This window comes from Aquila chrysaetos, chromosome 9 (assembly GCF_900496995.4).
Source record: "Aquila chrysaetos chrysaetos chromosome 9, bAquChr1.4, whole genome shotgun sequence".
Taxonomy (NCBI): Eukaryota; Metazoa; Chordata; class Aves; order Accipitriformes; family Accipitridae; genus Aquila; species Aquila chrysaetos.
In genome coordinates this window covers 7393848-7419767 of record NC_044012.1, presented here as the reverse complement: position 1 = coordinate 7419767, position 25920 = coordinate 7393848, and the positions used below count along the sequence as shown (strand labels likewise).

Sequence of the window (25920 nt, the reverse complement as noted above, 5' to 3'; positions counted from 1 at the left end):
AAAACCTGAAGCATAAAAGCTGTATCTGAGTACCAGAGGAGCTAAGTACTTTCACATTTTCTGCCAGAAATTCTGTTCTGGCATCAGGTGCTGCAAGACCTTCCCCGTGAGCAGAGAGGATTTGAATTGCGTGCAGAAGCAGTCAACACTGTTTGGAGGTAGGAAGTGCAGAGAGGACTGCTGACATTACTCAAGGGACTCTGGAGGAAATGCACGTAGGATGCAAGTAGCAAATGAGAAGTATTTCTCTAGCACTCTTTGAGTAATCATTTTTGGTGGTCCTTGTAAATTAATGTTGTTTCCCTTAAATTACACTGCCATTGTTAAAAGATCAAGGAGAACTCTTTTCCAATACAATTTTAGATATGTTAAATTACTTTTATCCCTGCAGTTGCTTTGTCTTCAGAATATCCTTTTGAATAAGTGTATTTTTTTCCTGTGGCTGAACTCCATTGCACTGGCAAGAAATTCGTTTGGGAAGTCCTTGCACATGTTTGGTCTTGGATTTTGCTGTGTCATGAGTGAATTGGCAGCTGCAAAGTCTGTCAACCAATTTCCATGTCGGTGAACTAACATAATAATGTGTTTGCAGGGTCAAGCTGTTGCTCAGCTCTGTTCAACTATTCCCAATGTTACTGTTTTTGGAACAGCTTCATCTTTCAAACATGAAGCAATCAAAGACTCAGTAACTCACCTGTTTGACAGAAATGCAGACTATGTTCAAGAAGTAAAAAGGTAATCTTTTATTTTCCTGAGTAAGGGTATCTGTCTTCCTCCTATATTCCCGAGTAAGGGTATACTGTAAGTATAGTATCTGGCAAAATACTATGAAAGACACTGGACTGATCATATTTATGGGAAGAGATTATATTTGTGAATTTGGGAACTGTCGTTTATTCCAGATATTCCATCTGTCCACTACAAGGGACAAGATAGCAAGCATCTCCTTATTTCTTTAAGCAACATAAGCTTTGTTAGTCCATGTTCATACTTGGACATCTGTTGCCAGCCAAGTAAACTAAGTGAAAAAGAATAAAGGTCTTAACAGAAGGATGTACTTGGCTATTATCTGCATATGTAGTAGCTCACTGTAATGCACCAAATAAGATATTTTCAGTGGCTCTAAGTTATGCAGGTTTTGGAGTTCTCTGGTGTGTTTCTGTCTGCCTGGGTTTTTATCCTCTGCCAGGGATTGATATCGGAGCACGTAATGTCTGTTTTAATTTCAGATCCTTAGATTTTGTTTGTTTGCATTCAGATTAGAATCATCCTCTTGCCTTTTGAAGTCATCATGTGTGTTTCTACTTACATGCTTTCAAATACTTTGTTTTCCAGTTTGTCTGGTTTTAGATATTGATGTTGATACAGGTGGCAAAATGTTAGAATTGATAAGAAAATCTTAGTAAAAAATGTTTTTTTGATTTTTACTAGTCAGATAAGAATAATGTTTTCCCTTCATCTTGTATTTGTCAAAATACTAGATTATGTAGCTGGGCATAAACCAAGAAATTTCTCAAAGGGGCACCCCAAGGTAGTACAATTGACAGGCTTCATGTCAAAGTTGTGCATTCCTCAGTGACATGCAAAGTCTCAGAAGGTCTCTTGGTACGAGGGTTACTAGCCCTCAAAGAGGGCCTTCAGTATATAGCAGACTGGTCTGAGCTGTTAGCAATCCAGACTGGTGTTGGAGCAGAAAGCAGGGTGTCTTGCTACTGTTTCTGGAGCGCTCCCAAGGGTTTAAGAGAACATTTGAAATGATCCATCACAAAGGACGTTTTCTATCAAAGGAAAATTTTTCTGTATGGGAAGTTTCACTAAAAAAGATAGGGCTTGTCCAGCAGATGACACCCCTGCCATTTTCTTGCAGCTCTGAATTGCAGCACATTTCTTCAGCCCTTTGATAGCCTTTCTCTTGGGGAAGTATACATACCTAAATGTTTTGCTGCCCCTGGAAAATTGCTGTAGTGAGGTGAAGACTGAATTCTAGCAATCTCCACTCTACAAACATTGATTCAGCAAGAAAGAACACTTGAAAACACTAATCCGAGTTCAGCACCAACCTTAATCCTAGCTCTTGGCAGGGGCAGCAGCAGATCTGGTCTAAGTGGTTATGTGATATGGGAGCAGATACAACAGAAATCAGTGCTTAAAAAAAGGAATAAAGCCCCTTTAACTTCTGATAACTTTGATTGCAGATAAAGGCTGCTTCTGCCCTTCATCAGAACAGTTCTTTTTTGAGACAGTTCCCTGACACCCCCCCTGATTCTGTGTAACACACTGTAACTACTGAAATCAAAAGGAGATCTGGTTACGAAGGGATGGAGTTCTGCTCTGTTAAGTCTGTTAAAAACCCTTTTGGTGATCCTGCATTTTCACATACTTTTTCACCTTGCAACAGACCAATGAGGCAGAGAACCAGTGGGTACAAAAGATAAAATGTAGATGCAACAAGCTAGTTTGTGCTTCTTTCCTGATATAGAGGTGTGTAGTATTAGCACAATTGATAGTCCTGATTAAAAGTCAGAATTGGCACCCTGTAGAATATGCCAATACTCTGATTTGTTGCTCAGATCTGTGTATTTTCACTTTGCATTGAAAAAAAAAAAAGAAAAAAAAAAGTACAGTGGGAATTCTGAGAATGCTGTAAAGACAAATTGTCTTTTGAAAGAGGCAGTGGGGGGAACAGTGTAATTGTTTGGTTTGCTGTACATTAGCTGTATACTATGTTCTGCTTAAAATGTTTGGCTGGCCAACAGGGAAGATGTCTAGTCTGCATTTGCCTGCTGCACACGGGGTCAGGGGGAGCCCTAAGGGAAGGGGAAGGCTCTACATTTCTTGAGAGTTTGTGAGCAGGAAAGGGTGGGCACAGGGTTGAGAAAGGATAGTGGTAGGAACCTGCTTTATTGCAGGTGACTGGGGTATTCCAGGGAAGAGCTTTCATCAGGGAGCAGTCAAAAAAACCCCAAACAAACGAAAAAAAACCAACCCAAAACCCCAAACAAATGAACAACCACACAAAAAAAAAAAAAGCAACCCCAAACCAAAAACCCAGAGGTGATATGAATGTGGAAATGTTCCTAGGGGATAAGCAATCAGTTCAACCGTGGAAGCCACCAAAAGCTGTTTGATTGCAAAGTCATTATTCATTTACAGTGAAAGCTCATCCACTGGCCTGAATATTAACAATTTATTACCCCACATACGGCAGCAGTACCAGAGTAAAGTTGTCCGATTTTGTTGCTGTTTGTAACCAGTGGATGTCTGAGTATCACCTTTGTTTTGTGAGGAAACAGAAAGATGCATTACAAGCCATAAAGCTTTACCTCTTTCCTGACTGCTCATTGCAGTTATACCACTGCAGAAGGCATGGTCATCAGGAGCTAATTGATGCTCCTGCCGATTTGATGCTATTGATTGCCCCTTAAACCTTTGATAGTCTTCAGGTTGCAAGTTTCTTGTAGTGTCTGTACCAGTTATTTGCATAATTGTTTAAGAGTATTAATCAAGAATTTACTACTGCTTGGGCTGTTTACTTGGTTAGGAGGTAGGATATTAGACTTAGATCAAACCAGTGATATGATTTTGCAGGCTGGTGTTTTGCCAGAAAAAAAAGAACTATATCAGGGTATTTGGGTGTATTTTTTTTCTTCTTCAGATCATATTGACATTGCATTCATAAAGCTATTTATTGGAAAATTATAAATATGCAGACTATTTATTGAAACAGTATAAATACTTTCTGCTTTCTATAATATGGCCTGATTGTATCCTTAGAGCTGGATTTCTAGCTCTTGGTGACTTCTCTTTCTGCTTGATTTCACTCTGCTGGCATCTAGTTGATACAAAGTCTGAAACAGAAGACTAAATAACTTTACAAGGACATAATTTTATCTGAGAAGAGCTAAGATAGGAAGATCTGTTTCCTTACAAATTTAGAAAAAGAATATAAGCTGTGAATAACAAAAATGTCCTTGTTCTCTATGACATTCACTGACCCAGAAAAATGTTCTCTGACACTTGCATTCACTCAGAAAGAACTTTATCAACTGTTTTTTGGTAATATAATTTTACTGAAAGCCCTCAAGAAGGGGGAACAAGATGGTTTCCCACTCTTCTAAGCCTGAAAGGTGTGTGTTGGCTAGCCCAACAAACTCACATTCCAGCACTGAATGAGTTTGAATTGTCTTTTGATGAGGAGAAAGTTTTCACGTAGTCAAAGCCTCAGGCTTAGAGTCCTTTCTAAAGTACCTGGAACGTGTTAGTATTATGTTAACAATCAGCCTGTATCATGCTGGCTGACCAGTCCTATGGATCTTATTTGAAAGTGACATTTCTTTCTTGCTTTTCAGAATCTCGACAGATGGAGTAGATATTGTTTTGGACTGTCTTTGTGGAGAAAATACTGGGAAAGGCCTCAGTCTTCTCAAACCACTTGGGACTTACATTTTATATGGTGAGTGGAAAAAGCCAGGTACATATTTCAAAACTAAAGCTTTGCAATGCCTAAAATCTCTTAAAATCACCCATGCCACTTCTTCCAGAACTGGAGGCCACCATGTTATACTTTCTCAATTTGACTGTTTCCAATCAAGGATTTTAGTGAAGCTGAGCATGGACTAAATTATTGAGAAACAATAGGTAATACAAAGAAGCCCTTAAAAAGAAAAAAATTAAAATCCAAAAGTGAAATGAACATATGTTTCAGATTGTTAAACATTGTTGGGTGATACAGGAGAAGTGTAGGAGAAGGCTTGGATCTCATTCTACACACCATAGGAATCACAGTGTGGCCAAGGAAACTGTAATATAGTTCTTGGGGGAGGGAAGCTTGGAGGAAGATTTCAGGAAGAATGCTATTGTTTTTATTTGACATGACTTTGAGGAATTCAAGCCCAGGCTTCTGTTCAAAAATTTCCATTCATGTACATGGACTGCTCCACATACTGAGTGAACATGTCTGTCTTGAAGTTCTGTGATGTTGCCATGTTGTATGTTGATAAGCAGGCCAAGCTTCTGTAGGAGGACAGCTGAAGGGATTGCTAAACTTCTGAAATGAAGAATATATCTGTATCGCAGTGGAAGGTGCAGTGGCATCATGGATAAGCATACCAGCTTCCTTGGACTTTTGCCTAGCTAGCAGGGTGGCAATAACGAATGGGTTGTCACTTGGATATCTGCTTGGACTGTAGAAGCCAAGCTGGTTGCCTGTTTGGAAATAAGTTCCTGCCAGTGAATTGTCATTACGTTTGTTAACAGGTTGTAGTGTATAATGTATGTATGTTCACACATGTAGTGGTCAGAAAAATGTGTCATTACAGATACAGAGAAAGGACACCTCTGTGGTCATTGCTGCTAAATAAGTGTGTTGGAGATAAATGGCATTTTACTGCAGAGAAGAAGAGCTATAGAAGAGTTTTGGTGTCAAGATGCCTCATAGCACTTAATGTGTTCCTGGAAGATTTGATAGATTGTTTTTGTCATCTCAGAATACCTATAAACTTGTAGGGCTCAGTCACCTTGGCCCTTTGTTATTTATTCCCAAAGTATAAGGATGTCTGCTAGTCCCTTTTAAACGTAGGGGAATTTTTTTTCTTAAATATGAATTTTTGGAAATTATTTTATATATAATAAATGGTCTGCTTGTCAGCATGTAATAAGTTGTGTGTGAATGTACTCATCTTTTACAGGTTCATCTAACATGGTTACTGGAGAGACAAAAAGCTTCTTCAGTTTTGCAAAATCAGTAAGTGTCCCAGTACTGTGATTCTGCTCTTTCCTCTAACTTCAGTCTTTTCTGTAGCATTTTCATCTTTATCATTCTTACTCATCTCCACTAAGTTGTTAGTTCTGATATTGCTAAAGAGAGCGTTTTTTCTGACTGCAGTGTGGTCTGATGTGTTTTCTTCTGATACAACAGCTGGACAGGAATTGGATCTGTGTGCAGTGCATATTTAAATTGTTGGCTATCAGACATATATCTCTGATGCAGCTAAGTTTAAAGTTAGACTGCATTATTTATTTACTTATGGCAGAATATCATATCGATGGGTATGGATAACTGTACCCTGCAGGTTTCTCATATCTGAAAACAGTCAGGACAGTGCAGTGAATTAAAGGAGATCTATCTCTTAAGATGAGGCTTGTGTCCAGTCATTTCCAGCTTTTCAGAAGTTAGTTCCACACAGAAATGCATTTTTCGGTTCTCCATGTTCATTCAAAGTGATATCAAAGAGGTGATGTTGCATTTGTTTCCTAATTGATGATGTCAACAAATCCAAAAGTCAAATGTTAAAATTTTTTTCTTCAGCCTACTACAACAAAAATCTGCTCAGAAATCCTAGTGACTGAAAAGGGGACAAATAGATCAAATAAACTGCTAGCGATAAATAAGTTAACCAGGAGTGAAAGTGATGCCTTCAGACAAGAAAAACAGAGGGAGAAGCCTTGACTGAAGATCTGTCATATGATCTTTCTGCCCAGAGCTCATTTACAGCTTCCAGCAACAACCCTTTCCCAGGAGAAATTAGCTTCAGACGTCTCTGTGTAGTTGAAAACAAGATAAATCAAAGACTGTAGCAAGAAGCTGTTCTTTGCCTCCTACGTTTTCATAATGGTTGCAGTGGCACAATCTTTGTTATTGTCATGTGTTGGTGAACTAAAACAAGATAATCTTTACTATGCAGCCTTTTTACTGTTAATATAAACATATCCAGATGTATATAATTTGTAGGGTAGGTTGGCCCAACAAAAGCAATTTTAACTGAAATGTTCCTCAGATAGTACTGGTAGTTGACTGAATAAATATGAATAAATAGAATTAATAAAAAAATAGTATGTCAAATTTTGTATAAAAGTATAACTAGTTTCTTTATGTAATTTTGCTGCAAAATTAATCAAAATTGTATGAAAATTTTAATTAAAAATTGACCCATTCAAATAAAACTTGCTAGGAAGTGGGATCTCAGTCTCAAGGATGCTCTTGGGCTAAATGAAATAAAATAATTTCATTAGATATTACGAGGCTTGCTCAAATATCACAAACATAATGGGTGGATAGTAGATGGAAATGGATAAGCAGTGCATCGTTTTCTTGTTTCTGAAAGAAGAGTAACAGTCAAGAGTTGCTTGCGAAAGTTTGGGAAGCTTGCATGGCTCTCTTGAGATAACAAAGAAGGATAGCAGAAGTAAGGAGGGGGGTCCAAATTCCTTACTTCTAGACCCATGTCCTAAAGCCAGATCTGTTCACTGTGCTTCTAACACCCTAATCTCATGCAACAGAAGTCTGTGTTTTATTTCCACATGTCAGTCAGCTGCATACTTTTTTGCCTCTTCCTTAAATAAAATCCTTACTGCTGCTCTTGGCTGTTGCTTCAGATCTGACAGATGAGTCGTGTATCACACCTGCCCAGACATTTTTCTTGTGAACTTTCCTGTACGTTTCTTGAAAAATGTTTTTCTAATCCTGCTGTTGTTTATTGCTTTCCAGTGGTGGCAGGTTGAGAAAGTAAATCCTATCAAGCTGTATGAGGAAAACAAAGTCATTGCTGGATTTTCCCTGTTGAACCTACTTTTCAAACAGAATCGAGGTGGCCTGATCAAGGGTGTGATGGACAAACTCCTAAATCTATACAGCAGTAAGAAGATCAAGCCTGTGGTTGATTCATTATGGGCTTTGGAAGAGGTAGGAGCAAAATTTCTTTCCCCATTTTGAAATTTCTGGAATAGATGCACTTCTAGATGCAAAATTAGATTTAAATATGTTTTCTAGTTATTGTATTCTGCTTTTTAGTTTGTGCACAAGTTGTCTCCTGAGCCCCTGCTGTTCAGAAACTCCATGATCCAGAATTATTCATGCATTTCTCTCATAAATATTTCTGGAGTTTTCAAATGCTCTGTGCAAAGTTCTTGAAAATACTAATAATGAATGTGGTTTTTCAATCTTAGAAAATTGTTTCTGTTTTGTAAGTGCATGCAATGTGACTAACAAGTGCAGCGTGAAATGCAGACATCATAATTGAAAACAACTTAAAATCTATTCTGAGGAAAAGATCTAATAAATATAACACTGAAACTAAAGCTTAATTGTGCTAGCACACCTTGGAAGCTTGGAGATTTTCAGGAAGTTACTGAAAATGTATCACAGGTAGTCAAATCAGAAATCACTTTTAATCCAAGTTATATTTGTGGAGTGTGGGGGTTTTGGTTCTGTTTTTCCTTCTAATTGCTCAGCTATCCTTAAAGACATGTAAAGAAACTAATCTGATCATAGCCTGGGCAATTATAAGCCCCTTGACCAGAGCACTGTTTCTGAGACCTTTATACTTAGGATGCTGATAAATGAACATATGTATTTTTGGAGGTGTGAACAGACATTAACATATAAAGAAACAGCATGATTATAGTAGCACCGCCAGATTAAGATTTGTGTTCTATGTGTTTGTGAAGTGCACTGAGCCTGACACATCACTTAAGGTGCATGATCTGTAAGAGCTCTGCTGAACGTGGATTGTGATTGTATCATTGTGCAGTTGCTATTCAGAAGGTCCTGCGACAAAATTCTGTCTGTCCGAACACATTAGCTGGTATGACCATGCATCCACGAGGAAATGGTAACCATCAGACTTAATACATTAATAATATTGTATTTTATTAAGATTTTGGACGCCCTGTGGGCAGGGTTTTGAGCCCAGCGCGTTGTTCATTATTCAGGTGGCCTTATAGCACCACCATAGTCATGGACACAGGTAAGATATCTTGGGTTGCATGGTGGGACTCCACAGCCTATGGCAGTTCTTGGAGCAAGATGCTTTGCATGTTCACTGGGGCTTGTACGTGCCCGGGCCAGGTTGTATGACAAGGCAGGTACTGCCTTAGGCTGTGCCAATGTGGGACCTATCTGTCTCTTCATGCTATCACTACATCTGCCCCAGTGTACCCCAACATGCCACTGTATGGGGTACAGCAGATGCAAACGGTCCAGCACAATATGGGTTCCATTTGTTCCTCTCCAGCAAAAAAGAGAGGAATGACAATTTCCCCAGGAATCTCCTCCTGTTTCTCTAAAGTGTCTACCTGAGGCCACACTGTCACTGATAGCAACTCAGTAATACCTCAGGGTTTTACCAGTCAGTGGCATGGGAGTGGCTAATTCTCACCATCGAACTGCTTAAGGGAAATCAGATGTTGCGATAAAGAGCAGCTGGCTAGGGCAAGACAAAATCCTCTGCTGTTGTCTGAGAGGGAGGGCCCTGTGAAGAACAGTGTAAAGTAGAAATGTGATCAGATTTAGGTTTTTGATGTGGGGCTTTTTACTTAATTATTAAATAAGCTTACAAAGTATTTTAAAAATTTAAGTGGCACAAGTCTCTAGGTAGGCATTCTGCAGTTTCTTTGTTCGTGTAAATACATACTTTTCATGTATTGGTGAGTAAGAAAAGGATAATTTAAAATAGTAACAATAGCTTAAAAAAAAATCTTGATTGAGGACATAACATGAAAAATTACACATGGTAGGCTGATCTTAATAGTCAACATGATGGGAATTTGTTGGGAGACTTCTGTTTGATAACATTACATCTAACATTTGGCAGTAACATGCACCATCCCTATCGGTAGATTGTGAAATGTGTAAATACATCTGTTGAAAAGCACAGTCTAGAAAACTACAGCTCATTTATCACGCCTGCTCACTTTCCGTGAGCTATCTGGTAATTTACGAGGGAAATGTCTGGCTAGTATCTTCGGGGATATAACAGTGCTGGAGGTGTCCTTAATCGATTGCAAAGTATTACTGAAATATTACTCATTCAGGGCATTATCATTTGGGGGATATGTTTTTGTGGGTATAAAAATAACTTAGGGCTGACTCTCAAGTTAATATGATACACAGAAAAATGTGTCATAATTGAGCACTAAATGGAACCAGACTGAAGAAGGGTTGGTATGTATTTTTGTTCTGTTTTGGGAGGTTTCTTTTTTTAACTCCCTAGCTCTAACATCTTCCCCCCTTCAGAGTTTGATATTTGATTGCTTTTCATTTCCTGTTGAGTAAGCCTCATTTTCTCCAAATGTCCACTTCCGTTTGACCGTTCTCAGTAGTCTTCATTAGAGACTAAACCGGTATGACTAATTTTTACCATTGATGTTTCCTGCGGAAATTTCCTGACCCGTAAGAGCATTGAGAATAAATACGTTTAACTAGAAAGTGGCAGAAAGGTGGACTCCCTGCATCCATTTGAAAATGAATGATTGAATAGTTTTCTATGGAAGAATATCACCCTCTCCAGAGGCTCACGGGAGAATCCATTTTTCCTCTGACTAGTAATTCTGCCATAGAGATGAGCTTGAATCCAGTAAATGACATTCAAAATGAAAATATTTTAAGGAAGAAATCTCAGAGGAGTCTAACCATGGGACACCTTTCCAAATGTTTAAGTACTTGACTGTATCATCACATTCATAAAAGTTTTGATCTATATATGAAAGGCATATCCCCAACATACCCCTTCATCTTGCTTTATTCACTCTGCATCTGTTTCCATGTATTCCTTCTTTGTGCAAAAATCAATTCACAAATTAATGCAGATTCTCTAAAGACAATATGGAAGACACCTGGTTTTCTTCCAAAACTGTAGTACAGTACAAATACTTATCTTTTCTGTCCTGTTTCTGTTGCAATAGCCATCTATGTATCAGAGCTGATAAGCATCTTTGCAATCTTGGGAGACAATGAGTTATATTTACAGTGGTATTTCCCCTTTGCTGCTTAAGTCTGGCTGCTACAGGACCACTTCCTTGCATGATAACCCCAAAATTGAGGGCTTTATGTTCTAGTGCTTGTGAGAACAGCCAGAGAAAGGTCTTGTGTCTGTTTTAATAGTCTCTGAACTGTCTAAAAAAGATTTCATTGTTCTAAAAGCCTCATATGGTTCCTTGAACAGCATTTGTTTCTTAATACTTTCTGCAAGAGTACAGCTTGAATTTAGAGGAAAGTACTGATTAGAGAATATTGTAATTGCAGTGAGATTTTGCATTTTACAGTGTTTCAAGTGGCAGTAATACAGGGTTTAGAGAAAGTTATTAGATTCCTATTTGTCTATCACATAGTGTATGTTAAGTGATGTCTAGTTGATTGTTGAATGATATTCAAGATAGGAGTGTTCAGAAATTATTAGACAGACTTAGCTTGATACTATTCCTGTTGAACAATGAAGGTTTGTCTGAGTGTCAATGAGATCATTCTAATTAGGATAGAATCCCTTCTGGTGTTCTGTTTTCTTTGGTTTAGGGCCTCATCCATAGGCCATGGAAGTCAGTGGAAGGACTCCTGGTTTCACTGGCCTTTGTTTTGGGATGATTGCCCTGCCTCTTCAGTACAAGCTGCTTAAACACATTTACCAACTGACTGAAGAGAGAGTGGGACAGAATTTATTCAGGATGGTAATTTAAAAGCGACTTCGTTTTCTTCAGTGCCTCAGATTATTGCTGACACAAGGGAGATCAGGATTGAGACTATTGGCTACTGCTGTGGAGCAAAACTACTTGTATTGCTGTGTTATCTGTTGGTGTTGGCTTGGGAAGGGTAATTTTTATCTCAAATTTACATCCATAAATCCTAGTAAAGTCAAGTCTGTTCTCAAGTAGGCCATTAGAGGCATTTTATGACATTAATGTAAGAAAGATTTAACTAAGACAGTAAGAAAATCCATAGATACTTTAAAATGGAAATCTAACTGGGGAATTATTTATCATGAGATAAGTGAAGTCATACAATAAATTAGCTGCTGTTGAGATGTCTCGCTATTTTGCAGCTATTTGTTTATGCGTTCAAGTGTTTAAAAGACAAGATAATTTGTAGATGGTGCATGCTTAAAATACTGTTCTGTAGTAAAAAGCTGATTGTCTAGTAAGATTGCATTTCATTACAAATAGAGTTTAAAACGGAATTAGTATTCAGTGAATATTTGTTGAGCTTTGTGGTTGTTTCTTTGCTAGTAACTACTTATCTAATCCTTAATTTGCAGTTAGTCACTCTTCTTCATTCTGATTAATTTGTAGTGCGCGTTTATGCATTGGCATTCTCCTGAGGGTCTGTGAATCTTTGGCTTGATACAGTAGACTATTCTAGATTATTAAGCAGGATGAAAACTGAAGGTTCTCAAAACCTAGTGTGTTGAATAAAAATGTAGACATTGCACTTCTCTATTAAAATTCTGTTTTCTTCAGCTTTTTATAATTGGAAAAGAAAATATATACTCAAGGTAGAACAGGTTATTGACATAGAAGTTATATAGACCTTCTTTAGTGATTTACGGCAGTTAAAGGTAGCACTGACAGCATGTAAAACAAAACTCACAAATTCTTGCATGTGAACTGCCAGTCAGGAAAGTGACAGTGCAGAATATGGTCCATATCATCAAAGTATCTGTAGGCCCCTTTCCCTCACGCTAGCCTACCTGTTTCAAAAAGGACTCAGCATGTCAAAGTTTTCAGACTTGGGCTATTTTGGTCCATATGGGTGACCAGTGAGACTATAGAAAAACTCCCGACTACAGATCTGTGTTGTGTACCAAAGGATTCATTGCGTTCTTGTCTCTCAGATGATTTAAAGGAGTGCACTGTTAGGTAGTAATAATGGTATCAAAGACCGGTACTGCCTTAGGGCCAGTAAGAATGAAGAAGATCCTGAAACCTGTGGAATAGAGTTGCTACTTATTCTTAAAAAGTAAAAGGATAATCTGATAATATTACAAGATCAGGCAGGTACTTACAGTAGGCACTAAACATCACCCCGTGTCATTGTTTTGTTGTGAGAACGCAGTAGTGTCTTCGGCAGCTCCTTCCTTAGCAAATACTAATGCAACAACCGTAGCCCAGATCCAGGAATATACTGTGGCACTCAGCTGCGATTGAAATCAGTGGAATCAAGGCACTAAATACACATATGGATCAAGCCCCGTGGTTCTTGATGTGAGTATCAGAGGACTCTAATGACTGTGCCTCATGGTCAATGCATAGAATATTTTTGACTGGAAAGTGCCCTGCACCTTCATTTAGTTTGAAAGGATCACTGCACAATCAGGCGCTTTTTTTTTTTTTTTTTTTTCTGAATAATTGAGTGATGTTGCAGGTCTAGCTGTAAATACAATTTTTATATAAGTGAGATTTCCTTGTCTTGAAGCCAGAGCTTTTCCCTGTAGTAAATTGCTAAGGAAAAACCAAGCTGTGTTTAAGAACCTAAACCTAAAGGAGTACAGTGCAACTGATTACATTATAGTAACATTATAGAATACCTGCTGATGCAGTAATTTCCTTTAAAAGAAACGTTTGCTCATATGTTGCTGTTCTCACATACTTTCTGTTCTCTGCGTTAGCTTTCTATGTTATTAGCATGCAAAGGAAAACAGTGGAGACCTTACATATAAGACCACAGCCTTATCAAGTTGCAATCCAGTGATGAGAACTGGACGAAGGAACACTTCCCATACAGAATTTATAGCATGTTTTGGGGAGGGCAAAGCCATCACAGTATGTCTGGTTTTAGCACTGTTCTGTGTGGCTTCAAAGGATTTGGGTACTGTAAAACTGTGTTCTTCCACTGAACTCATTCTCTTGTACAGATTACCATCTCAGTGCATGCCTTCAGGTATCAATGATACCAACATTATTTGGGGTGGGGGCAAGGGAAATCTCAAACCCATGATAGCAGAATAATAGCAGTGAACCCCCTAAAGCAGAGACTTTAATTTCGTCAAAAGCTATTCATGCCTTTCACTGTTCTTAGCTTTAGGGCAAAAAGCCTTTCATGTATCACTATAGTAAGGCATAGAGAAAATTGACCCATTAGTTACTTTTAACATAGTAAGGGGGCAATCTAATAATATCAGATCAGGCTGGTACCTTGTTATGAATACTAAATACCATATTGTATCTATTCTTTTTTAGTGATAATATAATAATGGCATGTGCAGGTTTTTATCTTTTCTGCTTGATGAAAACTAATTTTTCAGATGAACAAACTATACCTTTTTTGAAGTCAAGTGACTTCCATAGCATTTAGAACCTGTATTTGTTCTTCAAGGTATGCAGAATAATCTAGAGTAACATGATAAAAGTGGAAGTTCATTTATAACCAAAGTAATGACCCACCGTGAAATACTGAAGAAAGTAATTTTTTCATAAGCATAGAACAATTTACTTTGCAGTATTATATTGTAGAAAGAGGGAAACGTAACTCATTCTGTGAAAACTCCTGCGAGCATATTGGTGTTTCCTTTGCTATGATTGCTCCTCTAGCATTACAATGCAGAGTCCACTTGTTTTGATGCTGCGAATATTTCTGTGACGGTACTTCATTTGCAGTTGTTCATGAACTGCTTTCCTGATTTACAGGTATTAGCTCTGCATATATACTGTCCTGTGATACTGCCTTAGAACTCTCTCTTTGTTCTTCCGATGTATGAGATTCTGTTCCCTTTGAATGTATAAAACAAACATCTGTAGTTCAAAGTAAATTTAAATGTTTTATCTGTACATCACTGTTGTTTCTTTGTATACAAACAAGTCTAACACAAATTTAATGCAAGCTTCATGCAGATATCAAAGCGTACAAAAATGCAAGGAGCTATGTCTTACTGATGTAACAGGTTTCAAAATAGAGATGTGGGGAAAGCAGACAGAGAAGCAAAACCTGAATAATTCAGGGTAGCTTGCTTCTCTGTTCACAATCAAATTATACACAGTTATAGGCCAAAATATCTTTCAATTTTGGGAAGAGTAAGGGGAAAGCTGTTCCACTTGAATTTTAGCTCACCAACATTAAATGCAATGAACACAAGTTCTAAATGAATGAAAATTGAGCCATGAGTAAGGTGATTTTAAATGAAGACTTTGCAAAGAATTTTTCCCAAGATGCTTATCTGAAGTAAATTTTAATTAAAACTCAAAATAATTTCAGTGCTATATGCTTAGAGGAATAAAACATACCTTGAAAGTACTGGAGATTAATTAGGTATTGCAGTTTTTTTCCTTCTAAAACATTGTGCATACCTGATTATGGGATCTTTGCTGCTTTTACATGAGTTCCTTCTAAATGCATATATAATTTCATTTATGTTTCTTCCCCATTTAATGCTGTTTAACAGGACTTCATATTACTTCATCATTCGTTCTACCCTTCCTACCTGCGTCAGCAAGTGATGGCATAACCCGGTAGTCTTTTTGGCTTTGCACACTGTTGATGGCAATGTAATGTGATTATGATTTTATTAAAAGTAAGCTAGAAAGAAGCAAGACAAGACTTGGATACAGGCACTGTGTCTCCGTAATAAGGCCTCAGGTACATGACACTAGCTATGATTACCACAAAATCAGGTTGGGTAAATGAGCTGGTTTAGGAAACTCAGACTTCACTTGTTAAGTCTGTTAAGTATGTAAGCAGAAGTCAATTATTTTCAATTGCTATATATTATTCATAAACACTGCATGAAATTTAAGCTACATGAATGGAATTTAATTAAACAAGTAATTCATTTCAGCTCTGTTCTTTGTTTTATTTTGTTTACAGCTTCTGAAATTTAGCTTGTTTTGTCTAGCCTGCCAGTTGAATACCTGTGTTAAACAATTTTGCCATCTAGAGTCTTCAGAATGCTCCTTTGTGCGTGCTGAGAATATTCATGCTATAATACTCATTTAATAGATAAATAACAAAAGAGACTGTGGATATCTTCACTTGCCTGGTGCCACGCAGCATGTTAGTGGAAAGATCATGGATCAGCCTGAAAATCTTTTAATTTCCAGTTCTGGCCTCTAACAGCCAAGCCCCTGGGCTGTGTCTCAGCATCTGTGTGAGCCTTTGTGATTCAGTGCATTTATTGGGGGCTCTAATCTCAGAATGGTATGTGTTCTACCAAATTCAGTAAGCTGTTTCATTTCAGGGGAATGGTATCTTAATGTTTTGGAATGAAGTAGCAGACATGGAAAAGTATTTTGGCAATATTTCTGATGAACATTGATTCTGTGTTCAAATGTTGCTGTTACAAAAGTTAGAAGCTGGCTAGTGTGAGACTAAACCTCTCTCAGTTAACATAGATACAGCCTGCAGCTACAGCACTTTTCTAATCTACTTAGTAAGCACTCTGCTAAGAATTAATTAGTTATGGAGATCCACAGGCAGAAAATACTTTTCTAGAAGGCATGAGACACTGGAAGTTGAAAGTGCAGTGGTGAGTCATGGTACGTGTTTCTGGGTCAGGACAGATTGTCATTTCTATTTGCCCTTGTGTGCCACAGAGATAATAGCTTTCTGTAACTGCAGGCCAAAGGAAAACAACATGTAGACTTGGTTCCTGATGGATAATGTGAGGGCCGGGGGAAATAGGCAGAAAAGTAATACAGGAAGCATTGATAGATTCCACTCAAGAAAGTGTGCACTAGTAAAGATAAACTAGTCACATGCTTCCAGCTAATTAAATTAGCAACAGGAGATTATATATGGGAAAAACTGGTTTGTCATTTATTAGAAAAAATTAGAACAAACCTGTTACATGGAGCAAGCTGCTGATTAATTACTGTGAAGAAGCAGTATTTTACAGGAGTAGTCTGCTTACTGAAATGTATTAGCTGGCTTTTAAGTAATAAATTGGCACATGTTCCTTATGTATTGAACTGATATGGTGATACTGTACCTGTGGAAGAAAATAACCAGAGACCTAGTTAGGGAAAGCTTTACCAAGGCAGAGGGGATATACTTTAGGCATCAAGGACACCTTTGAAAACACCAATGTGTGCATAACTCCAGGAGACAGAGTATACTCTGTTTCTTCTATGTCTATCTTGAATGTTTGACTCTAACACATGTGTTTTACACTTCATTTTTACTGTTTGTGTCACAGAATTTAAGCTGTTCTCAAGAGTCAGGAAAACAGGATTTCATGGAGTCATTTCCCTATTCAAAAATAATTTCTAGACGCTTCATGAAGTATTAGACACCAAAAGCTACTTGCTTTTATACCCTTGATCCAGACATGCTTCAATCCATTCCTTTATTTCTACCTGATAATGCAATGAAACATCTGCCTGTCTTCTCCCAGTCTTGCATGCAGGTTGATGAAATATATGCCAATACATTACATCCACCAGCAGAAATAATTTCAAATGGATTCTAACAGTTTATTTCCTGTTCCACAGAGTTGGTAGTACCACTAACTGGCAAGGAATTCTTAAGATTTAGAAGAGTGAGTGTTTTCTGTCACTCAGAGGAATAACTATTGGATGCCATAAATGAAAAACACTAGATAAATAGCAGGTACTAAAGGGAAAATATTAGAAACTAAGTTTTCGAAGACACATTTAGATGTTATTTCATTCTTGTGTTGTGCACTATTAATGTGCGTAGTTTAAGCCAAAGAGCCTCTGAATGGAACCTAGGATTTTCCTGTGTGTCAAAAAATTCCACTCATGCTTCTTTGTTAATTAGTCGACTGGTTGGAAAGAAAGCTTTCAGTTGTTCAAGTTGAACTGCCAGGGAGATTTCTCACTGGTAATGTGAGAAATTCAGCTTTTCTCCCAGTGTGTCCTGAAGGTTTGTGTTAACAATTCTTAGTGATTGTTTTCATTCTCTCGGAAACTTTTTTTTGGTACCAGTTCAAATTTAAAATGACCTATTTTCCTAGGTGCTAAGGATTTAAAAAAAACAAAAACCAAAAAACAAAAAAAACCCCACCAGAAATAATAAAGCCTACTTGGTGCTGCTGAGAGTTGTCATCCTTATATGTCTGGCACAATACAGAATACAAATAATTCAGATTCCTCCTGCCTTTGAAACCTTTTCATTTTCAGGCTGGGAAGAGATTCCTGATGATATGGGGTGAGCTTTTGGCCTCTGATTTGCAAAAAACCAGACTAGTTATTGGGGGTTTCTTCTGGCTGTAATCTAGGAGTCTAATACTTCATTAATCAATGAATGTCTAGAAAGCTGTCTAAGGAGTCACTGAAAAGAATTAAAAGGGGAGTGAGAGATAAGAATAAGGGAAATATCTCTATATATTTAAATGTGCTAGGTCCATTTTGTCTAAATGATGCTACATTGGCAGCATTGGTCCCTGTGGCTATCTTCCATGACTGACAGTGAGCAGAAAGGTCAACAGAGCAGAAGGGAATGAGGTGCTTTCAGAGACTGGAAAATTACTGTGGTGAGAAACATCAGTAGATACTATGCCTTCAGCATTTCTGCTTTTTGGGATTTTGGGTGCTTGGTCTATAAAGAGATAACATTGACATAAGCTTTTAGCTACAGTAGAAGGATGTTTAGTTGTTAGTAGACACAGAACTCTGGTAAATGAAATGAGTTGGACCTTCTTGGTCTTAGAAATGCCTTTCTGAAATGAACATTCTAGCTCTTCTCCTGGGATCATCTTATCAGTGTAACAATAGCCAAAGAAAAAATAAATTATTAGTTCTGTCAGCAAAACCAAGTTTGTTTCTTGGCAACTAATCATGTTGGTGACTAGTTTTGGCAGACTGGTAGAATTTTTGGAAATCTCAGCAGCAGTAGCAAAAAATTCATCTCCTGGGTGGTTGTTTTCTTTTTTTTTTTTTTTTTTTTTAATTTTCCGTACTACTAGTGTAATTAGGTTACTGGATTCTCTTTATTGCAAAGATGACACAAGTTTTGTGTGCTATTTCATACAACTTTGCCAATATCCCAAAAAAAGCACTTATTAATGTCTTACCTAGAAGACTTGTAGATAAGATAATTTTGTAGTTTTATGTAGATAATCTTCTACACATTAACCAGATGGTCCATTGCTGGTATTGATTGTTATTAGGAAGGACGGTTCAATATTAAACTTCATAAGTCAACATATTCCAGTGTTTGAGTCCTGCCTTACACACCTTGAGATTCATTACTGGATCATCACAACATGGACCAATTCATTACTCTGTAGAGAGCAAGAGAATGAATATCCCAGTCAGTGGAAACTAGCATCTTCCAGGCTGTGCTTTAAGCCCACTCTTGGGATTCGCCAAGAGACTCATGCGCTTTCCCCAAGGGCTGTGAAAGTTGGTGACGGGCACTTAGTCAGTAGTAGCAGCAGCACACACTATGTACAGCTCTGTTCTGATGCCACCTGATTATGAGGCTGTTCTGATTTGGAATTATTTTTTTATATTATCCAAAATTCCCTGTTGTGATTTTTAAAGTCTTAAAGCTTTAAGATTTTATAACATTTTACAACATTAATGCATAGTATGATTAAATTCTCCTTTTCTAAGTATAGTGGGGAACTTTAGTTGGAAGCAAGTTTACTTTTCTGGTTTACATAATTTTACCCTGAACAAAATGCAATGATTGTATCCAAAATAACACTTTATTTTAGCGCATAACAATAATTAATCAAGATAAATGTTCTTACCTAATGAAAATGGCTCATAGATTCTTTTCAATCGTTTTAAACACAGATGAGTTTTAAAAGCAAAATTACTCTTGGGCATAAAGACATCTCTTAGCATAATATAATCCAAATTTAATGTGATAATTGAGAGTCTTATGTGGTATTGAAGTTTAGTAATGATATTATTGCTCATTACAGATAATGATATAAATTAACACCAAGGCAGCAAAGCAGATATATTGTCAATACTAAAAGCTTCCTCTATATACTAGCCTGCTGTGAATGATTGAATACAAAGATATTTTGGAGGGCAAATCTGTATGTTACAGTCACTGACTTACAGAAAACAATACTAAAAGGAAGCAACGCAATTCAAGATTTTCAAATGAGCAGCTCATTTTACTGAATATGCTAGTTTGAATATCAAAGTTCAAGCTTTGAATGTGGTATTAAAGTGCACGTTTGAAAACATAGGCCATATCTGTAAGAAATAAACCTTCGCACATCACAGACAGCTCCAAATCTTTGTTTAAATGCATAAATGCATTTAGTTTAGTAGAATAAAGATTGTTTAAAAGTGAATTCCTTACCATCACCAAATACCAACAACCCTGAGAATAACTGAGTTTTTTCTGTTGTGTGCTATGGTTGTGTCCTGGGTAAAATATCTTAAAGATCTTCAACCTTCCTGATGAAAAAGGGCGTAACCTTTGAATTCTTTAGCAGAAGTAACACAATGCTGTATCTTTTCCTTCAATTTAAAGTAAACATCCAGCGTAATTCTAAGAGTTCCTACAGTTAAGCCTACAGTAGCCTAGAGCTAGCAAAATGTGTGTTATTAAAGTTCTTGCCTATTTTCCTGAATTACTGTAGCTGGTATACATGCCGTTTCCTTTTTTGGTGCATCTACACATGCATGTTTAATTGAATTAGATTAGGAACTCTCTCAGCTGAATCAGTGACTTTCTGTCACATGAACACTTCTGCTTTGGCTCCCTGCTACCAAGTACATAGCAATTTGATTTCAGTCGATACAACATAATGCTAAGCTGAATGACTATTCCACGTGAGCATTAAACTTGTTGTAAACTAAATCAACTTTTATAGCAATCACATTGGTACAATATTTATGTGGCGTTAAGATCTTAATATGGGCTTAGAATTTTAACAGTGCCAGGAGAAATTTTAAGTAATAAAGCAAATAGGACTGCAGAATCTATTGTAAAACTGTCAACTAGCAAACAAGATAAATTCAAATACCTTTCATCTTACCTAGATGAATGATTTCAATCTTACTGTAAACTGATTTAGCTCAAACTGAGGATAAGCATGAATCATACTCTTTAACATTACAACTGTATTCCAATTTAATGTATCAGTGGTTTTTGTTTAAGTACAATTTTAATGAAGTTAAAGTGGCACCCAATGGTAGGATCTGACTTAGAGAGCCTTTTGAATAATCAAAAAATATGATGATGACTTATGAATAATTAGATTTGCAATCCCCATGGTACTACGTTCTGAAACAAAAAAAAATTATACAAGAAATCAAAGGAGAAATATTTCCTCATTTGGATCTTTAGAGACCTTTGGGATTTACCTTGATGAGTTTCAAGAATTTATGTGATTGGTTTACTGATTAGGGATGGATTTTATTGGAGAGAATTGATTGTTACAAGAGAACATGGAGATTTTTTTCAAAGACACGGTATTAATGTGCTCTTGTAATTGAATCCTAGTAGGTGGATTTGTATAGGAAGCTTCTCAGACTTTGGAAGTTGTAGTGCCAAGGCTTTTTAATGATTATGTCTTTACTATCTGGAAGACTGAATGTTTACTGTATTTTGTAACCAGTTAAGTTTGGTTCCCATGGTTTGGAATAGTGGTTCTAGAATAGAGCACAATTTCTTCTCCATAGTAGTAATAAAGGAAGACTTAAAGTTCCTTGAAATAAGCAGACAGGTAGTACAGGAATTTCTAATTTTTTATTACTGATTTTAAGATCCCTTATTGTGAAATAAATAGCTCAAAATGGAGGTCAAGGAAGAGTCTGAGGATTATGTGATAGAAGGTCTTTGAGACTAAAAATACTTGACTCACTTGAATTGTTTAGAAAATATGATGAAAAATTACATTGGCAGAAGTCATGTTGGTCACAGGTTTTGTGCCTGACTTCCAAAAAAATCACCTGCCATTTGGGAAAGGTAGCGGAAGAAGCACATGTTTTCATGAGGCAGGATCTTATTACAAGGTTCAAGTAGAAGAAAGCAAGGCACAGTCAGCAACCCTTACTAGTGCAAGACAAAGAAGAAAGGACGCAACAGGGAAGGTTAGAGGAGAAAAAAGGGGAACTACTGTCACGCAGGTTGTAGTGCTTTAAGTCTGGATTTAAAAGTGTTGGTGAGAAATACTGAAAAAATCAGTGCTGCTGGTAAGCTATGGAGAAGTCTCCAATAGTGAGACTGTAGAAATTATTTTTTTGTTACTGAATGATGGTTCTGGTGGATTAGAGAACTGGAACAAACCTGAAAGACAAAAGAGGTGGGAGTGATATAGGCCATCAGCATGGAGTGCTGGTCAAATAATATGAGATACAAAAAATACGAGGTAAAAAAGGACCTTCCTTTTGGAAAGTTTTCTGCAGTTTTGCAGCTTCCTAAAACAAAGCAAATCCTCTCCAGTGAGGGGGACACAGAGAAATATCTCCTTTATGTCAAATAAACTGTTTTGTTGCCAATAAACAGAAATTTCAATAAACAGGTACTGATGAAATTTTGGGAAAGAGCAAGAAAGTAACCACGTGTGGGTTTTTTTGGTTTTGTCATATCCAGAACCCTTTGGAAGGGCTTTTGGTCTAAACATACAACTGTAAAAAAGAACAGCTGTTCTTTCACTATAATAGTAAAAAAGCGATAGTACAAATGATCTTCTACCCATGCACTCAAACCTAAATGGTGTGTGTAGGTCTGCATCCTGGAAGGGGGCAGAGTAACCTGTACTAATAACACATAGGAGTTAAATGTCCATCTTTATTTATGCCTCAAATGTCAATGTACCTGGGTGAGCTCAGGTTGCATCATCCCTAATTTGATGGCATTTGGAGCATATGAACAGTCGTATGAGGTCAGAACAGGGTTTCATCTACACCAATATTCGTATTCTAACATGACAAGGATTTTTGGTTAAGGAGACTATAAAAGAAACAGCGTATAGAGCAGGCACTTTGAGCTTTCTGGAATAATTTTCTTACATTTGACTCTGAACACTGAAGGCGTGGTATGGTTTAAAGGGCCACCTCAGTGATGTACTAGCACACAGCAGTATTCCTATGGACTACGTAAATACTGTGTGTTACCATAAAGACAAAGAAAGCAAGGCATGTAATTAAAAGGTTTTGTACATAGCCATACAGGGAAGCAGTGTTAAATCCACAAATAATATCCACGGGTACTGTCACTGTGAAGGTTTAACACTGCCATTATTGTAAAGCCTGCTGTGCCTGGAAACCTCAGGAATCAGGGCCCCATCGTCCCAAGTGTTGCTCAGATGAAGCAGAGTCCCTGCAGAAAACAGCCTAGTCTTTGCTATTTCATTTATTTTCTGGTGTAACTGCATACACGTACAAAAACCGTGGTAGAATTGGCACTGATTCTTGATAAATGCATGTTCAAGAATCACCTAATATTTTGCAAGCTGGTGTGTTGCGTTCCTCCCTACCCCCTCGAAGTGGCAATGTTTGTGTCCATTTGCCCAGAGGCAGAATTAAGACATGGATTGACTTGGAACACCTTGAAGCTAGTTAGCTTGGAGGCAATTCAGAATATGGTGTCAAAGATTCTTCTGTCTTTAGATAGTGGCCTGCAAGTGTCTAAATGGTCTGTGTGAAAGGCTGTGGTTCTGGAAGTATTTCAGACTTGGAGTTCTCATATGGCTGTGAAACAATATAGTTCCAGAAAGGCTGTCTGATCTTTCACTTGTGTGTCAAGAGGGATGTCTGTTTGCCAGATTCCCACAGAGAAGTAACCAGACAGGATTGCTGCTGCAAGGCTGTGCAGAGGAGATCAACAACGTTCACCTTCTACAGTCTAGGCATTATAATTAGAAAGACAACAATACAACACTACACAAAGCAGTATGCTTGTAATTAAGTTTGCATGTTCTGGGGGTGGAGGAGGGGGAGAGTTTAATGACACTGCAACTATTAGAGTATGCTTATGTGAAAGAGAACAAATAAGACATACTTGTGGGTTGGTGCAGTTTTTTCTCTAAACATTTTTTCAAAGAGATCACAAGGCAACATTGCTGAGGCAAGAGTATAAAAACTGATGTCATGGAGCTTGATAGTCAATAACATAAAATGTCTTTTTTTTTTTTAATTGCACAGTGATGAATGTAATAAAGTTTATTTCCTGCCATAAATTGTTATAACAGATTGTGATGGAATACAGGAATACACCAAACTGAACATTATATATGAATTCAATTTAGGCAGGAGACTGCTGCATCTTAACCAAATACAGCGTGCCTGTTTCTTTTGCCTGCAACTGCCAAAACTCCTTTGCAGCCAAAGGAGTTTTCCCCAGTGTAAGAGCTCCTGCTGCAGACCAAACCAGACTCACTAGAGTGGAATCTGAGCCAGTACGCTTTTGAATACCCCCAGGTTCAGGAGTGTCTGGGGCATCCCTGTGTGCACGGTTGGCTGCAACTTACTCTAAGATGCATTGTTGCTCAGAACGGAGAAAGGTAACCATAAAGGTGACCAGTTCGGAGCTCCTCTACTTGTGGCTTTGATGTGCTTGAAGCCATCTTCCTAGTATAAATTGGGCCCATGCTGTTTCTACCAGCATTCCCAGAGACTCAGACAGCAGCTGAGAGTCAGTGGCATGTAGTGGCAACCAGAGTGTGATGTACGAGGGACCCCCCTTGGGTCAGTGGATTTGAGGAATGCTTTAACTATATCGCCATAGTTCTGTATCCCTTCCACCCAACGCTGTGCTTGTCTTCAGACTGGTTAATCTCAGTATAGAGTCAATATGATTGTAACGTGCTGTCGACTAGCCAGACTGCTTGTAGAAGATTTGGGTCCAGGAGTTCTGGCTTTATTGCTGCTCTAAAAGAAATTCCAGCACAGGATCCTTAAAGCTTCATCCTGATTCACAAGATGAGGCTTTTCTGCTTGAGTGTGTTCCAGGGATTTCTTCACCAAATCTCTACCCTTCAGAAACAACCCTTGACTTTGAAAGTAATAAGGTAATTATTTCCCATATTAGTACAGAAAAAATTCCCTTTTTCTTCAAGCTTATGTTAATAACAAGTCATAATGAGAAAAGCTGTGCTGTGCCAGTTTAAATCAAAAATAGCTTTCCTTCTCGCTCTGTGCAGGTTTTTCTAAGATAATACACATAGACTTACAAAGATGTTCTTGCCGTAGCACTTCGCTTGCAACCAAAACGCTAGTCTTTAACTGTGGAAGTGCTGAATACCCCTGAGCTGTCCTAACTTGCTGGAATTGTCTTGTGTTGATGGATCAAATTTCAAGGTCTTTTCTCCTCTTTTACCATGTAGGAAAACTCCCACCAAATGGATAATCTAGGCACTGCTGTTTAGTATTTCTAAATAGTTAATTTGATATTGGTTCTGCCTCTTTTCTGTGTTATCCCTGTTAACTCCGTGAGTAAAAGCTGGCAAGATTTGGCTCAGCTATTCTGTAATTACAAGGCTTTAAATCTCTTTTTCTTTGAATTTTACTGAGGCAAAACAGATACTCATTGACGTCAGCAGGAGCTTATAGGAATAAGGGAAGAGTGAAAACAGCACAGTTCTGCAGCTGTAGCTCTCCATCTAAAAGATGTATAACTTAATAGGTATCTTCAGTAGCCGAGGGAGGACTCAGAGTCAGAATTTGCCTGTAGCGTCAGTTTTTATTCCTTTGACATTTTTCTCATCTTGGGTCTGGTTTTAGTCTTGCTGCCATGGCAACATACAGCGAGGCTAAAAGCTATTCTGGAGAAAAGGTCTTTCCTCGCTGACAGGCAGCAGAAGGGAATAGAGGCCAGAGCTACTGTTTGCAGCTGCGAATAGCAATGGAGGAATGAAAGAGATTTTAAAAGTACCTTCTGTTTGAATGTGTGCAGGCAAAACTATTGGTACAAAAGTTCAGCGTAACAGAGCATAAACAGGTGAGTTGGATAAAGTAATTTTTTATTTCAGATTGATACTAGCAGGGTGACATGACATGTTAGCTTCCCAGTAAGGAAATAGACTCCATGACCCAAGTTACTTTCCTACTCCTGTGCCTGAAATACTCTAATCAGCTCAAAATCATTGCTAATGATACTGACTTTTTAACACTTTAGCAGTTGATTTTGATTGTATCTATCTTTTCCCCATGCACTTTTTTTTTCAGTGGGTGTTCATGAAAATTGGGCCCCAGACACCCTGAGTTTGATGCGTCTTCTTGCATATCCTCAGTGCTTGATTTCTGCACGTTAAGAGCTGGCTGTATTCACCATGGGCAGGAACAGAG

The 25920-nt window shown here is 37.8% G+C and overlaps 1 protein-coding gene across 1 annotated transcript in view; it reads left to right on the top strand.

The window, feature by feature from the left end:
* The window catches only part of VAT1L (vesicle amine transport 1 like), a 64089-nt gene that overhangs the window by 21740 nt on the left and 16429 nt on the right, over positions 1-25920 (top strand). The window contains exons 4-7 of the mRNA XM_030025982.2: positions 593-735; positions 4350-4453; positions 5688-5743; positions 7487-7681. Coding sequence (XP_029881842.1) covers positions 593-735; positions 4350-4453; positions 5688-5743; positions 7487-7681 — 498 coding nt within the window. The remainder of the gene's footprint in view (positions 1-592; positions 736-4349; positions 4454-5687; positions 5744-7486; positions 7682-25920) is intronic.